The sequence below is a fragment of the Lynx canadensis genome, chromosome B4, assembly GCF_007474595.2.
Source record: "Lynx canadensis isolate LIC74 chromosome B4, mLynCan4.pri.v2, whole genome shotgun sequence".
Classification (NCBI taxonomy): Eukaryota; Metazoa; Chordata; class Mammalia; order Carnivora; family Felidae; genus Lynx; species Lynx canadensis.
Window position 1 is genome coordinate 45,755,886 of NC_044309.1, and position 16,242 is coordinate 45,772,127.

The window sequence follows — 16,242 nt, forward strand, 5'->3', positions numbered from 1 at the left end:
GAGTTCACATTCAACGTCAACATATGTGCCATTTACAAAACACTGTGGTAAAATATTCACCACTGGTTATTTCGACCATAATTCTATTGTGACTGCTACAACTTAATTCTACCATTTAGTAAATATTTCCCCAAGCTTTGGTTAATTAATCTTTCTTCTACACAGCTCATAAATCAATTTAAAAACTATTTGCATGTAACCATCTTAACACTTAATATATGACACTACCTGCCCCCAACACCAGTAACAACAAAAAGAGGTTATATGTACACAAATGGGCTGTTTTCCTGACAGGACTACCAGCTCTCCCAGTATACATCTTATATGATATTTGATTTGTGCAGAAACTGTCCCTAGGAAATTCGAGCAGTGGCTTTATCCATAATGAGGGAAATCAGTCACGTAAGCTTTTAGGACTAGAAATAGAGGAATATCCACTTTTCATACCAGTATAGCTCAGATATCTATCAGAGTTCAGTGGAAGAAAATACATAATGCCTAGAATCCTGAAGGCTGAATAAAATTTCCATAAAAGATACCTCTGGCACCCCAGACAAGAGGCAAGAATATCTGCATCAAATTAACATCAACTCAAAAACCATTATAAAACTGGTTTTAAAATGAAAAAGTGAGAAACAAACCTCAATTTTGTCTGTTTTGGCATCTCCCCAGTATATTTTGCCTTCATCATAATCCAAGGCTAAACCATTTGGCCAACCAAGAGAAGTGTTAACCAACACTACTCGGTCAGAACCATCCAGAGCTGCTCGCTCAATTTTCGGGATTTCTCCCCAGTCAGTCCAATACATGTACCTACAGAAGTACACAGAAAATGAGCTAAACACAGATAATAAACTGTAACTTTCAGATATCCTAAAGGTGAGGTCCACCCCTCATATTCCACTGGTATCAGTTAACACCACAGAAGGGAAAAAAATAGGACTTAAACACACTCAAAAGTTATGTTTAAGACATAATAGCAGTGCATATGCTTGTAGGAAATTTTCAGATCAAACAGTGTTTTCTAGAACTGATAATGCCTTCCAATAATAAGATTTCATTTTTAGTTATGTTTTTCCAAAATATTTTGTGCTCCTTCCCATTAATAGTCATCTCTTTTTTCCAAACTTTTTATTTATTTAAGTAATCTCCACCCCACCAATGGGCTTGAATTCATGACCCGGAGGATCAAGAGTCACATGCTCTTCCAACTGAGCCAGCCACGCGCCCCAGTCATCTCTTCTTCTTGCTGGCTTGTCACCTCTGACACAAAAAGGCTATCCCAGTAGTAATATTCAGATGACAAACTGAATTCCTAAAATAACTAATTCTTTTTGTAGTGCTAAGTAACTGCTGTGGCTGCTGGGAGTTTAAGTAGCTCTAAGGCATTGATATACACTGAAGTGTAATACTTTGTCACCATGTTCACCCTCAGAGTGAGTTGCATAGTAACAAATAACATTGGTGAGTATACAGAAAGCTATGTTTCCCTGGGTTGTGGTCAGGGTGTTCTGACAAAAAAAAAAATTTTTTTCAAGTCATTCATATATCTTGGGATATATAAAGTTAGATATATCCTTTACCATATCATTCTAGAAGTACTAAAAATGGGATGGAATTAAATCTTCTAGAGGAAGAGAAAGAGTTCTGAAAACAATTTCTTTCCACATTTTTCATGGTCATGATGCAACCTCGGCAAAATCTGTAGCCAACACCCAAAGTCAGCAAGTACTGACTTAATTTATAAAGAAAAACTATTCAAATCATTCAAGGAAAAAAAAACTAAGAATTCTTTAATTTGAGATTTTATTCCAATCAGTATGTTCTAAAAATGAACAGCCACTAAAGAGCTGTTTATTGAAAACCAATATATACTTCATATTGTTTTTGTCAATGTTTTTAGAAACCTGTAGAAAACAGAAACACCAGGCAAAATTTTCTATTGGCAGAGCTTCTTACCCAACCATGGGATCTAACACAATAGCCCGGGGTTCCTCTAAGTCCTCTGAAATCAAGATCTTCCTCATGGTCCCATTGAGCCTTGTTACTTCTATCCGATCAGTGCCAGTGTCTGTCCAATAAAGATTTCGGGCAACCCAGTCAACAGCAATACCATCAGGATGCGCAATTTGAGCGGTGACCACAAACTGACTGCCGGATCCATCTATGAATGAGCGGCGTATGGCCCTCACTTCATCATCAGTCCAGTAGATATAGCCTTCCACAGGATCATAATCTATGGCAATGGCATGACGGATGTCTTCTAACTGTAAAACAATGTCTGTGAAATCTGGTGTATCCAAAGAAATGCGTCTCAAGTCTGTCCTTCGGGCTAAAAGCAGTAATTCGGTGGCACCTAGAACGACAAAGTGAAATAAACGAAGAAAAAAATTGAAACCCACAGGTAAAATTTAGTCATTCTAAATAAAGAATGCAGAACCTCTTCAAGAATTGAAAAGTAAAGGGGTACAAAAGGATACTCAGGGTCTATTTAGGGTGGAAATGGAAGGTAAACATAATGAACTAGGAATAGCTTGACTACAAGGCCAAGCTCTATAATGGCTCAGCTCTCCAAATCAAGTTTTGATTCCTTCTCTATTTTCATTCGTTATATAGGTCCTGAAATTAATAACAGTTACTTAAAAGGTATAATGAATAACGACTAAGTAATGACTAAGAAGTTAAGTAGTTGAATATTAAAGGAGGAAGGAGACATAGGATATAGGTCCTTTGTTCAAGAAGTATGTTTAAAAAGGTAAATAAATCCAAGACAAAGGTCTTTTGTATCTGATGAGAATATTCTAAAAGTAGACTGTGATGGTTGTACAACTGTAAATTAGTTAAAAAGCCCAGTGAATTGTATACTTGAAGTGACTGAAGTTTATAGCATGCAAATTATATTTCAGTAAAGCTGTTTTAACAAAGAGAACTATAAGGCAATGCCTGACATAATTAAGAACAAAGAAGGCTACGGTGAAGGAAAGCAGTAGCAAAGAGAGGGAATCAGTTAACAAAACAGTGGTTAAGAGTAAGAGCTGTAGATCTGATAGAAACAGATTCAAGTTCCTATACAAACTTAGGCAAAACTTGATCTCCCTAAACCTAGTTTTCTTCATCTATCTCTCACAGAGTTGCTGTGAGGATTAAACAAGATCAATGTATGGGAGCCTGGGTGGCCAACTTCAGTTCAGGTCATAATCTCATCACAGTTTGTGATTTCAAGTCCCGCATTGGGCTCACTGCTGTCAGCACAGAGCCCGCTTCCGATCCTCTGTCCCCATCTCTCTCTACCTCTCCCCCCTGCTTGTACTCTCTATTCTCAAAAATAAAAAAAACATTTTTTAAAAATAACGTGAATGTAAAATTCAGGAACGTACTGAACATGCACTGGATAAATATTAGCTAATATATTATCAGTAAAAAAGAAACACTCAAATTTTTATTTCACTGAGTTTTAAATCAGATTTGCTTATGAAATGTTTTAAACCCAAAATAATATTCAATAAAAACATAGCTGAGAATGAGAACATTAAATTCAATCTTTTTTTTGTTTTGATTTTTAGTGTCCAAGTAAGGCACCAGCAAAAAGTCATATAACTATCAGGGGCGCCTGGGTGGCGCAGTCGGTTAAGCGTCCGACTTCAGCCAGGTCACGATCTCGCGGTCCGGGAGTTCGAGCCCCGCGTCAGGCTCTGGGCTGATGGCTCGGAGCCTGGAGCCTGTTTCCGATTCTGTGTCTGCCTCTCTCTCTGCCCCTCCCCCGTTCATGCTCTGTCTCTCTCTGTCCCAAAAATAAATAAACGTTGAAAAAAAAAAAATTTAAAAAAAAAAAGTCATATAACTATAAAAGATAGTAAGCAAGTTGATATCTGAAAGACTGAAAAAAGATTCCGAAAGAAGTGAGTCTAAAAGAAAATACGGGTGGGGCGCCTAGAGGGCTCAGCCAGTTAAGCATCCAACTTCGGCTCAAGTCCTGATCTAGCAGTTCATGAGTTTGAGTCCCATGTTGGGCTCAGTGCTGACAGCTCCGAGTCTGAAGCCTGCTTCGGATTCTGTGTCTCTCTCACTCTCTCTCTCTGCCCCTCACCTAGCTCATGCTCTGTCTCTTTCTCTCAAGAATATTAGGAAAAAAAATTTTTTTAAATAAAACACTGGTATTAAGTTTCACAGCAATCTGGAATTATAGTTGCAAAAAAAAATATGAAGAGGAGTCAAGCTCTCAAGATCAACTTTTTGACTTGATAACTATAGATAAACTTCATCTTAGAGAAAATACAGCCCTAAATACCACAGCAGGCACCAAGCAGGCATAACTGTACCATTCACTGCCTCTGCTAACTACCAAAAAGAGCCAGCCCAAACTTTGCAAACAAAGAAGTCATAGAAAGTGAAGCTGTTAATTTGAGCAAGGTGATCAAAACAGAATAGTTAACTTAAAGCTACTACACACCAAATGTACATCTAAAATTTTAAATACTAGTTAAACATGTACATTTACACTGCTGTGAGGGAGTAGACAGACCACTATTACTAAAATAAATCCTCTGTTTTAAAGTCAGGCTACATGTTTTAAACAAAAAAGCAACATTACAAAAACCTTTTGTTTTAAATTGAAACCAAATTATTGTTTGCCATGGAAACCGCCTGACAAGAGTCAGCCAGCTTCACCTTTGACTAGGAGGATAATTTATCAATGCCAAGTCATGACAAATATCCTGTACACCAACTCAATTCCATCTCTCTGACTCCCTGACCCCCTTGCCAGGAACACTCTAACCCAACTGAAATAAAGGCTTCTGCTTTTCAGAGTTAGATAAAGAAGTCACTGCTAAATATAACAATTTTCTTACTAGGTCTTGCTGGTGGCTAGAAAACCAGATAGCTAGCCATAGGGGTAAGAAAGAAGAATAACATTCTCATTAAGAAGAAAAAGAGAAAAACTGGTGTTCTCCCAAAGCACAAGTCTCTTGAAATGTCCTAATTAAACATACTTCTCCAATGTGCCCTCTCTCTGTAGGGGAAGTAAAGAGAGTAAGCAGAAGTAGCAGTGGTTAAGTACAGAAAGAGGTTGCTTGCTTTAAATAGTAGAAACTGGAATTTTTTTCTTCTTCTTCTGAAAGCACTTCTGTTGTTAAAAGGCAATTAAAAATAGCATCCAATAAACTTTTAGAAAATTTATCTACCCCATGATAGTCTTTATAGTTAGAAGTTTAGTAAATATTGTTTCTTTCACTGAGGTTCTTTATTTTCAAGTGCAACCTACTGTTAAAAATACATTTTTTAAGAAAAGTAATATTCATTTTCACAAAAATCAATTGTGATATCAATGGCTGACATCTCGTGAAAAATGAAATAGCACCTAATTTTTTTCAAAAATAGCATGTTAAAAATTTAGTTGAAATACTAATTTATAAAATAGTATTAAAGAGACGCCCTCAAATACAAAACACCCTTGTTATATAACCAACTGTGAAGGCAGAGATTAAGTGACTACTCTCCCAAAACACTGTAATCTACAGAGCTTATGATAGAGAAATAAAATAAATCATACAGAATTCCAACTGCTATCTAAAATTTTTCCTTCTGGGAGACCACCTTCTTACCATCTTTGCAGGTTTTTCCGTTCTCCAGGAGTTTGACCCCGGTTGGGCAAGCACACTGATAGAAAGGCTTGACTGGAGACATCAAACACAAGTGGGAACAACCACCATTATCAATTCCACATGGATTTGTAGCTGTCAAATATAAATCACACTGATTAATACCAATGATTATGGATGCCCTCCCTCACGCTAGGTACACAAAGGTTAACAACCATAACAAGAGCAACTGTGATAAACCAAATTATTACCAAATGTCATCCAGGTGGCTTGACTACCAAAACATCTGCAAGGAAGGAAATTAATCAATGAGAATTGACTTATCATTTTGTACCTTGAGAGGAATACACAAGAAATAAACAGGAGACCCCTGCCCTAAAAGAGCTTACAATCTAGTCTGTATGCCAAAATTAACAAACTAGGAAACAATATAAAACAATGAAATTATGTGCTATCTTATACATTATAGACTTTAAATATTACTGAACCAAATGGAAAATAAATCACTAAGGATTAAAGAAGAAAACTTTCATTGAAGATGTAGGACGCAACACGATCCTTGAAGAATAGGAAGGATAGACAGGAGAACATTTCAAATGTGGTAAAACTGTATGAATAAAAGCTTAGAGACTGTACACTGGGTGAGACATTAAGGCAAATAGTCTAACTGGATATTAAGGTTTCTGTTGACTAGTAAGAGCTAAACCTAAGTGAGCACAGAGAATGGGAACAAATTGTGGTGGAGGGTACTGAAAGCCAAGAAAAATAACTAGAATGTTGAAAAATACTGTGGAAATATTAACATGGAAAAGATAAACATAATAGACTAAAAGAGAGAAAACTGAAAAGTGGGGATTAATTAGCACACTTGTAGAAACTATGGAAAGGGATGGATTTAAATAATATTCATAGAAAAAAATCAACATAAAATGGAGACCAACAAAATATGAAAGATGAAAGCAGTAATAACCGCAAATTCTCAAACTAGTAAAACAAAAGACCAACCGTACCATTAAACAAAATCAAAAAACAAACAAACAAAAAGGAAATTCTCTAAAATATGCTAAGCATGGGAAGAAAAATTCATACATTTTTACAAAAGGCCAACCCCTACATTTAAAAACATTCTTATGGACTCATGATCACCAGATTGCAATATAACACATTCAATATTTGACTATCTCCCCCTAAACAGACAGAACTAATACAAAGCAATGCATAATCCAAAAAACCCTTCATTTTTGGCTTTGGAATACAATCTGAAATACACTCAGACAAATGCCAGACATTTATTTATATACAAGTGCCAAACACTTAACATTCTCATATTCCTTTTAAACCTAATTCTATCCCTCTCTTACAATAAATTGTTGCCAGCAGCCAAAGCTCAAGTCACTGCAAAGGTTGACCAAAAATAGAAGCAAAACTAAGAAAAAAGGAGGGGAGGTGGAGAGAGAGTGTGCATAGAAAAGCTTAAGCAGGTATTTTATTAGGCAACCTGAGGTAGTTAGATTCATTCACAGAGGTTTCTTTTTAAGAAAAGTTTGTTTTCAAACACACCCATCTGAACAAAATCAAACACACATTAGAGAGAAATAATATAAACAAGAAACGCATTTGTGTATAAGCTTAGCTATCTCAGTTTCTTATTTTCTCTCTTCTCTACCACCATAATCCCTGACCCAAACAAAGGGCTGAGTTGGCCAACAGTGATAGATAACAAGCTACAAATGGTTTAGGCTGCTGCTTAACCTGAATTATATTTTGACATTTTTCCTATGTTTCATTCCTTTCCACTACCTTTGGATACGTCCTCTCTCCTCCTGCCCTCACTAAAGCCAGACATCTGAGTGCTAAAGCTATTCCAACTTGCAATTTAAAAATCAAGATCACTTACCATTTGGCTGCCTCTGTTGGCTGAAGGCATGTATATCCATGGGAGAGAAGATGTTAGAATGGATTTCACGCAGACCCTCGCCAGAATACTTGTTGCAAGCCAAAATGGAGTGTGTATTCCAGTCAGTCCAGTACAATGTGTCCTCAAATAATGTCAAGGCAAAAGGATGTGGAAGGGAACCTTTAACCACTGCCTGCCTATTAACAAGAACAGAAAAACTCAAACATTTCTAAAATTTCTTTTATCAAAATTTGATCTTGCCCATTAAAACAGTCTTACAGTCTGCAATAACACATACAAATCCCAAGTAACACATGTCTTAAGGTCAAATACACCTATGAAAAATAAGTCACACAGTAAATTTGAACGTATTTTCATGGTGTCCAAAACCCCCAAGCACTTGGCAACAGGCCCCATGTTCACTACAAGCTAGCAGAGAGAAGCTCCCAGTATTAGCACTACTGTCAATTTCCACCTCTGGACTCACATCTTCCAGCCTTCCACAAAATTCATTAGGAGATAGGTGGCCAAAATTATTACAGCAAAAAGAAAAATCCCAGGGATTACTCACAGTTGGCACTGTGAAATAGTTTTAAATCTGCAATAGGTTTTCCCCTTCTTGAGGTGTAAAAACAAAGAACCTGAGCCTGTTTCTTCTCCCATCATTTATGGTTTCAATAAACAAAAGTAAAAACATATACTTGAAAGGGCTTAAAAAGGTGTTCTGGTGGAGCTGTTTCTGCAAAACCCAGTCTAGCTCCAGCAAATGATCATTTCTGCTTGCTTTCTGCTATCTGGTTACTTGACCTCCACAAGTCAGGTAGCAAAATGAACAAGTGCTGCCACAGGCATTGTGTTCATGAGACAAAGCAGACCCAAAAATCTCACAAGCCATCCATACTATACCAAAGTTAAAATACACAGCTTGATTAGTGCGCAACCACAGAACTTTGCAGTGTCATTGAGAATTATTAGTATACACTCCTGATTAGTAAATCACGTTCTGAGCCGAAATAATATTCAAGAAAAAAATTATTTGATGTTTACCTAATATCAAATATAATATTTTCATAAATAGTCTGGGAGAGAGGAATGGAAAATATAAGCAACTGAAGAGAAATAAAGAGCATCACATATTTCTGGGAAGATAATCCAATTTTCAGGTCCTGGACATTACATGATGATCTCAAATACTGAGGAAGACTACCAGCATACTAAATTAAATTCAAGGACAGTATGATAATTTTTATCTAAGCAGAGTTAGTATCTGTTATTGCACATGGAATGGTCCTAGACTAAGGTGTTTTAAATTCAGGCTAGATTTTTAAAAAACTGAACACAAGATTAGCATGACTAGTTTACCAAACAAATTTCTATTTTAGAAACTCATCCCAATTCTGCCAGCCCACATCACCACAATTTTATCCTCCCATTTTTCTTTATTCCCTAGCAGATTACTTTTCCTTCTCATTTCCCCAAAAGAACTGTCACAATGTCAACTTCTGAGGTGGTTTCTTCCACTTTCTAAATGAATGGCTTTATTGAATTTACTAAAGCGATTATGTCATTTATAAGAGTGATATCATAGTTTAAGTCCGAATTTAAATAGGTCTACATTATTTCACACTAAAATCGACCAATGGCACAAAAACAGACACACAGACCAATGGAATAGAATAGAAACCCCAGAACTAGACCCACAAACGTATGGCCAACTCATCTTTGACAAAGCAGGAAAGAACATCCAATGGAAAAAAGACAGCCTCTTTAACAAATGGTGCTGGGAGAACTGGACAGCAACATGCAGAAGGTTGAAACTAGACCACTTTCTCACACCATTTACAAAAATAAACTCAAAATGGATAAAGGACCTAAATGTGAGACAGGAAACCATCAAAACCTTAGAGGAGAAAGCAGGAAAAGACCTCTCTGACCTCAGCCGTAGCAATCTCTTACTCGACACATCCCCAAAGGCAAGGGAATTAAAAGCAAAAGTGAATTACTGGGACCTTATGAAGATAAAAAGCTTCTGCACAGCAAAGGAAACAACCAACAAAACTAAAAGGCAACCAACGGAATGGGAAAAGATATTTGCAAATGACATATCGGACAAAGGGCTAGTATCTAAAATCTATAAAGAGCTCACCAAACTCCACACCCGAAAAACAAATAACCCAGTGAAGAAATGGGCAGAAAACATGAATAGACACTTCTCTAAAGAAGACATCCAGATGGCCAACAGGCACATGAAAAGATGTTCAGCGTCGCTCCTTATCAGGGAAATACAAATCAAAACCACACTCAGGTATCACCTCACGCCAGTCAGAGTGGCCAAAATGAACAAATCAGGAGACTATAGATGCTGGAGAGGATGTGGAGAAACGGGAACCCTCTTGCACTGTTGGTGGGAATGCAAATTGGTGCAGCCGCTCTGGAAAGCAGTGTGGAGGTTCCTCAGAAAATTAAAAATAGACCTACCCTATGACCCAGCAATAGCACTGCTAGGAATTTATCCAAGGGATACAGGAGTACTGATGCATAGGGGCACTTGTACCCCAATGTTCATAGCAGCACTGTCAACAATAGCCAAATTATGGAAAGAGCCTAAATGTCCATCAACTGATGAATGGATAAAGAAATTGTGGTTTATATACACAATGGAATACTATGTGGCAATGAGAAAAAATGAAATATGGCCCTTTGTAGCAACGTGGATGGAACTGGAGAGTGTAATGCTAAGTGAAATAAGCCATACAGAGAAAGACAGATACCATATGGTTTCACTCTTATGTGGATCCTGAGAAACTTAACAGGAACCCATGGGGGAGGGGAAGGAAAAAAAAAAAAAGAGGTTAGAGTGGGAGAGAGCCAAAGCATAAGAGACTGTTAAAAACTGAGAACAAACTGAGGGTTGATGGGGGGTGGGAGGGAGGGGAGGGTGGGTGATGGGTATTGAGGAGGGCACCTTTTGGGATGAGCACTGGGTGTTGTATGGAAACCAATTTGTCAATAAATTTCATAAAAAAAATAAATAAATAAAATAAAATAAAATCGACCAAAAATTCAGTATGGTAAGACATTAAAAGAGCCCTGAGAAGCTGCCAAGAAAGACAAGCAATCCAACTGAAAAATGAGGAATAGTTAAAAAAAAAAAAAAAAGAAAAGAAAAAGAAAAAAAAAACCCTAAATTACTTAGCATTTCATTAACCATCTTAAAGAACTGCAAATTCCATAATCAGATCTTTGAAAAACTTTGGAAGGAAAAAAAGCCTTCTAAGTCGTGTATATCATTAAATAAAAAATTAAAATTCACTCTTTGAAGTAAACACAGGAAAACAGACAGGAAAAATAAAAACCTTCCCTAAAAGATACACTAATTTTATATATTGGCTGAAAAGATTTATGTATCGGTCAGAAATGAGATAGACCTGAGTTCAACGTCCCTCTAACACTTAACTACTTACACCATTTCTGCAAGCTTTATTTTATCTGCAAATGAAAGATAATCTACCCTCACTGAGTTAAAGGTTAAATGATAATATGTGCAAAAGCATTTAGCATTATGCTTGGCCATTTATAACATTTCATAAATAATTCCTCAGTTGCAGGATATATTTTTCAACATTTTAACATTTCTGAGATGGGGTAACATTTTACAACTGAAGTTGCACATTTCCTGTATTAGTTTGTAAATAAAAAAGTTCTTAAAATCAATATCATATCAGAGTCCAGTAAATACTAGACTGCTTATTTATATTCCCAGGATCTCACTGTGCCCAAATTAGGTGGAATGATTAGACACTCAGTAAATACTTGATAAAATTAGATACCTTAAGTGATATATGTAATTAATAGAGCTGAACAGAAAGCAGAGTTAAGAAAGCTATTATTCATTCTTTTTTTCTTTAATGTTTATTTATCTTAGAGAGAGAGAGAGACAGAGAGACAGAGAGAGAGAGAGAGAGAGAGAGCGCTGGGGAGGAACAGAGAGAGAGGGAGACACAGAATCCAAAACAGGCTCCAGGCTCTGAGCTGTTGGCACAGAGCCTGATACAGCACTCGAACTCACACCGTGAGATCATGAGCTGAGCCAAAGTCAGGACCCTTAACAGACTGAGCCACCCAGGGGCTCCTCACTTATTCTTAACATAGTTTTTGGTCATTCATTGATTCATCCAACCAACAGTGACTTGTTACTCAAAGTGGAGATAATACATAGTCTTCACCTTTAATCTCTCTGGTTGGGATTACTAAATAGGCCTACTTAGTTTCTCCCTGGAAATGTAAGTTTTTCCAAGGAGAAATTAATCATGGGTACCAAAAACAAACATGGCAGGCAAGATCAAAGCCCCATTCTTCAGCAGTAGGCCACAACAACAAGAGTTAAAAAATGGATCTCTACTATGAAGACCAAAGGAAAGAAACAGACCCTGTTGATGTTTTGATTTAGTGCTGACAATCTCTGAGTGTCATCCCTTCCCTGTATCTGTCATTATCAGCAGTGTACTGATAGGTCTCAACCCCGCCAATACCCCCAAGTACATGAGCCCCTTGCTATCTCTTTCATATTCCATGTTTGGTGGGTTCCTCTTTTAAATTCTGCACCAACTGGACTTATCCTTTATAGAACACCTGCGCACTTGCATTCACTTTCTCTGTTTCTGGACCTCTTCCCAGAAAGTTGTCCTCTGCCCCTGTCTCAGAATTTCCCCCACCTGTGTGGGTAATAAATCTTTGTTTAGTCATACCAAAGTACTACTGTCAAAAATTTTGACATGTGAACCTAACCTTGGAAGGGAGCTCCCAAAGGGAAGTTGTTTTAACACCTAAGAAGATGACAGCAGTAGGTGCACCTGGATGGTTAAGACATGAAAAGTATTAAGGGTTGAGCGTCCAACTCTTGATTCCAGCTCAGGTTATGATCTCATGGTTGTAGGATAGAGCCCCGTGTCAGGCTCCATGCTGAGTGTGGAGCCTGCTTAAGATTCTCTACCTCTCCCCACTCCCCTGCTTGCATTTTCTCTCTTCTCTCTCTCAAATAATAACAATAAAAAAAGAATGTGACAGTACTGGTAGCAGCACAGGTTTTAAAAAATCTCCACAAGTCCTTCACATAAAAACAGAGAGAGCAACTCTAGGTAGCAAAACCGAAAATCCATTCACAACAGAGCTAGGCAAAAAAAAAAAAAAAAAAAAATATATATATATATATATATATATACACACACACATATAATATATATAACATAACATAACATAACATAATGTAATATAATATATCACCAAAAACCTCAAAATACAAAAAGGCATGGAAAACTACCAAGAGCCATAAGATCTGATTGGCATCAGCACTTCTGCAGGAGGAATCATAAAGAAACAATAGGGCATTTGGGAGACCTAAAAACAAGTTAGGTAACAATGGAAAGCAGTGCAAACAAATCTGAGAAAGTCAGCTGACTAGGAAGGGTTCTGGCCACTCCAAGAATGAGGAAATACAATGAATCCACGGTTGGCACTAAAGGGGCTAGTGCACTTTAACCCACTATGAACTCTTAAAGCTGACCTTCCAGACAAAGCTCCATACTGAAGATAAATTACTGGTAGTAGAATGAAAAATGAGAGATGATGGAAAAATAAGGCACAGAAAAAAGTGGGAGGAGGAAACAGAGCCAGTAAATCTCAGAAAGCAAGCTGCCATATTTTGAAACACACACAAGAGTTCTGTGAAGTTATAAAAGTTATGACGAACACTGCCTTCTTTGACAAGTTTAAGAAAAATAATTATACATGAAAATAAAATAATAAAGGTATTAAGGGCAAATCCCATTTTAAAAGCTAATATTCAAGGGGTGTCTGGGTGGCTCAGTCAGTTAAGCATCCAACTTCGGCTCAGGTCATGATCTCGCAGTTCACGGGTTTGAGACCCACATCAAGCTCTGTGCTGACAGCTCAGAACCTGAAGCCTGCCTTGGATTCTGTGTCTCCCTCTCTTTCTGCCCCTCCCCTGCTCACAGTCTGTCTGTCTGTCTCTTTCTCTCTTTCAAAAGTAAAAGAAACATTAAACATTTTTTTTAAAAAGTTAATATTCAGGGGCGCCTGGGTGGCGCAGTCGGTTAAGCGTCCAACATCAGCCAGGTCACAATCTCGCGGTCCGTGAGTTCGAGCCCCGCGTCGGGCTCTGCGCTGATGGCTCGGAGCCTGGAGCCTGTTTCCGAGTCTGTGTCTCCCTCTCTCTCTGCCCCTCCCCCGTTCATGCTCTGTCTCTCTCTGTCCCAAAAATAAATAAAAAACGTTGAAAAAAAAAATTTAAAAAGTTAATATTCAAAACAAAATAAAAAATAACATTCCTACAATTAAAATATGACAGAAATATATGGCTCTAGAATATAATTTATCACCTACTGCAAAATAATACTTTCATACTAGCCATAAAAGAATAAAACAAAATTACAAACTTCAAAACTGAGGTGACAGGATGAAAGAATTAGAAGTACAAGAATAAATCACTTCAGAAATGAAGTCTAAAGTAGAAATAACACAAGAATCAATTAAAAAAAAATAAGGAAACAGAAATAGAAGGTGAAAAGGAGGAATTTTTTGTGATTTTTTTTCAGTTTTGAGAAATAATTGACATACATCACTATAAAGTTTAAAGCATACAACATGATGATCTGGTATGCATATATTGTGAAATGATTATAATAGATTCAGCTAATATTCATCATGTAGAAACTTTTAAAAAGAAAAGAAAAAGTCTTTTCTCTATGTGATGAGAATTCATGGAATTTATTCTCAACAACTTTCCTGTATCATATAGCAGTGTTAAGTATAGTCATTATGCTGTATATTACATCCCTAAGGGGGGATTTTTTTTTTTTTTTTTTTTTTTATTTTTGGGACAGAGAGAGACAGAGCATGAACAGGGGAGGGGCAGAGAGAGAGGGAGACACAGAATTGGAAACAGGCTCCAGGCTCCGAGCCATCAGCCCAGAGCCCGACGCGGGGCTCGAACTCACGAACCGCGAGATCGTGACCTGGCTGAAGTCAGACGCTTTAACCGACTGCGCCACCCAGGCGCCCCCCTAAGGGGGGATTTTTAAAAATCAAAAAGAAATAGCACAAAAAAAGTTTAAAAAGTAAAAGATATGGAACACAAAGGACATGGGAAAGAATAAAATTATATTGGAGCAGGACACCAAATGGGAACTTAAATCCCTAGGAAGCATGAAGGAGTACCAGAAACCACAAATATGTGCGTTAATACAAAAGACTACAAATAATGCTTTCTCCTTTTTTCTTTTTAACCCTTTAAAACACGTAAGATCTTATTAAGCAAAAATTAGTATGACTTCATATTGGTTACAACAGAAATGTAATACAAATGACAACAGCAAAAAAGAGGGAGGAAATGGAGTTATACTAGAGTGAAACTTCTATACTTTACAGAAATTGACCCAGTATTATCATAAAGTATTTTTTGACAAAATGCAAAAAATTGCACTAGAATAACACTAAAATTATTTTATTGTCCAAAATATAGTTTTAAAAAATCAGCAAAGGGATTAAAAATGGCACTCCAGAAAATATCTACTTAAGGAGGCAAAAAAGAGCCAAAACTAAACAAAAAAGAAAGATATAAAAAAAAAAACATCAAAATGTCAGCTGTAAACCCAACCACATCATTAATAACACTAAATGTGAATATATTAAACACTTCAATCAAAAGGCAAAAGGCTGAACCCTTTAAATAGATACAGTTTTTCCTTTTCAAAAAAAATACTTCTATCTATATAGACAAAGATTGTTTGACTAGGTAAAACAAAACAAGATTCAACTATATGCTGTCTACAAAAGACGTACTTTGTATTGAAACATACAAAGTGGTTGAAGGTAAAACGTTACAACAAACAGTAAATCCATTAAGAGAGATGGAGAGGCTCTATCAGATAATATATACTTCAAGACAAAAAGTATATAAGAGGTAAAGAAGAAGCACATTTTATAATGACAAAGGATCAAATTATGAGGAAGATACAACTATAAACATATACACACATAAAAACAGAGCCTCAAACAAATGAAGAAAAAACTGACAGCAATGGATAAATAGTTCAACATTAACAGTCCAAGATCTCAACATCCTACTCTTATGTTAATAAAGTTTAGAACCGCTAGGCAGAAATGGGGTACCTGGTAGGCTCAGTTGGAAGAGCATGCAACCTTGATCACAAGGTTGTAAGTCTGAGCCCAACGTTGAGAGTAGAGATTACTTAAAAATAAAATCTTAAAAAAAAAAAAAAAGAAGAAGAAGAAGAAGAACAACAACAACAACAACAACAACAACTAGACAGGAAAACATTAAGGATATGGAAATCTGAACATTATTAACCAATTTAAACTAGCCTCTACAGAAAAGTCCCATCCAATAACAAGAGAATATACATTCTTCAAACTATGCAAGGAAGTTACTCTAGGAGAGACCACATACTAGGTCACAGAACAAGTCTCAATTCACTTTAAAAGACTGAATCATATGAAGTATATTCTCTGAGAACTACGGAATTCATTAATAAATCTACAACAATAATATATGAGAAGTCCACAAATGAGAATTTTCTAAATTCTTAATGTCTTCTCTATAAGCAATGGGCCCAAGAAGAAATCACAAGAAGTTCTTTTAAATGTTTTGAGATAAAAGGAAATGAAAATACAACATACATTAACTTTGCAAAAAAAAACTAGGGT

General features: G+C 36.7%; 1 protein-coding gene across 1 annotated transcript in view; it reads right to left on the minus strand.

Moving 5' to 3' along the window:
* The window catches only part of LRP6 (LDL receptor related protein 6), a 182,415-nt gene that overhangs the window by 67,939 nt on the left and 98,234 nt on the right, over positions 1-16,242 (minus strand). Inside the window, exons 4-7 of the mRNA XM_030321740.1 lie at positions 7,498-7,694; positions 5,604-5,735; positions 1,960-2,356; positions 642-813 (exon numbers count right to left, since the gene is read on the minus strand). Coding sequence (XP_030177600.1) covers positions 642-813; positions 1,960-2,356; positions 5,604-5,735; positions 7,498-7,694 — 898 coding nt within the window. The remainder of the gene's footprint in view (positions 1-641; positions 814-1,959; positions 2,357-5,603; positions 5,736-7,497; positions 7,695-16,242) is intronic.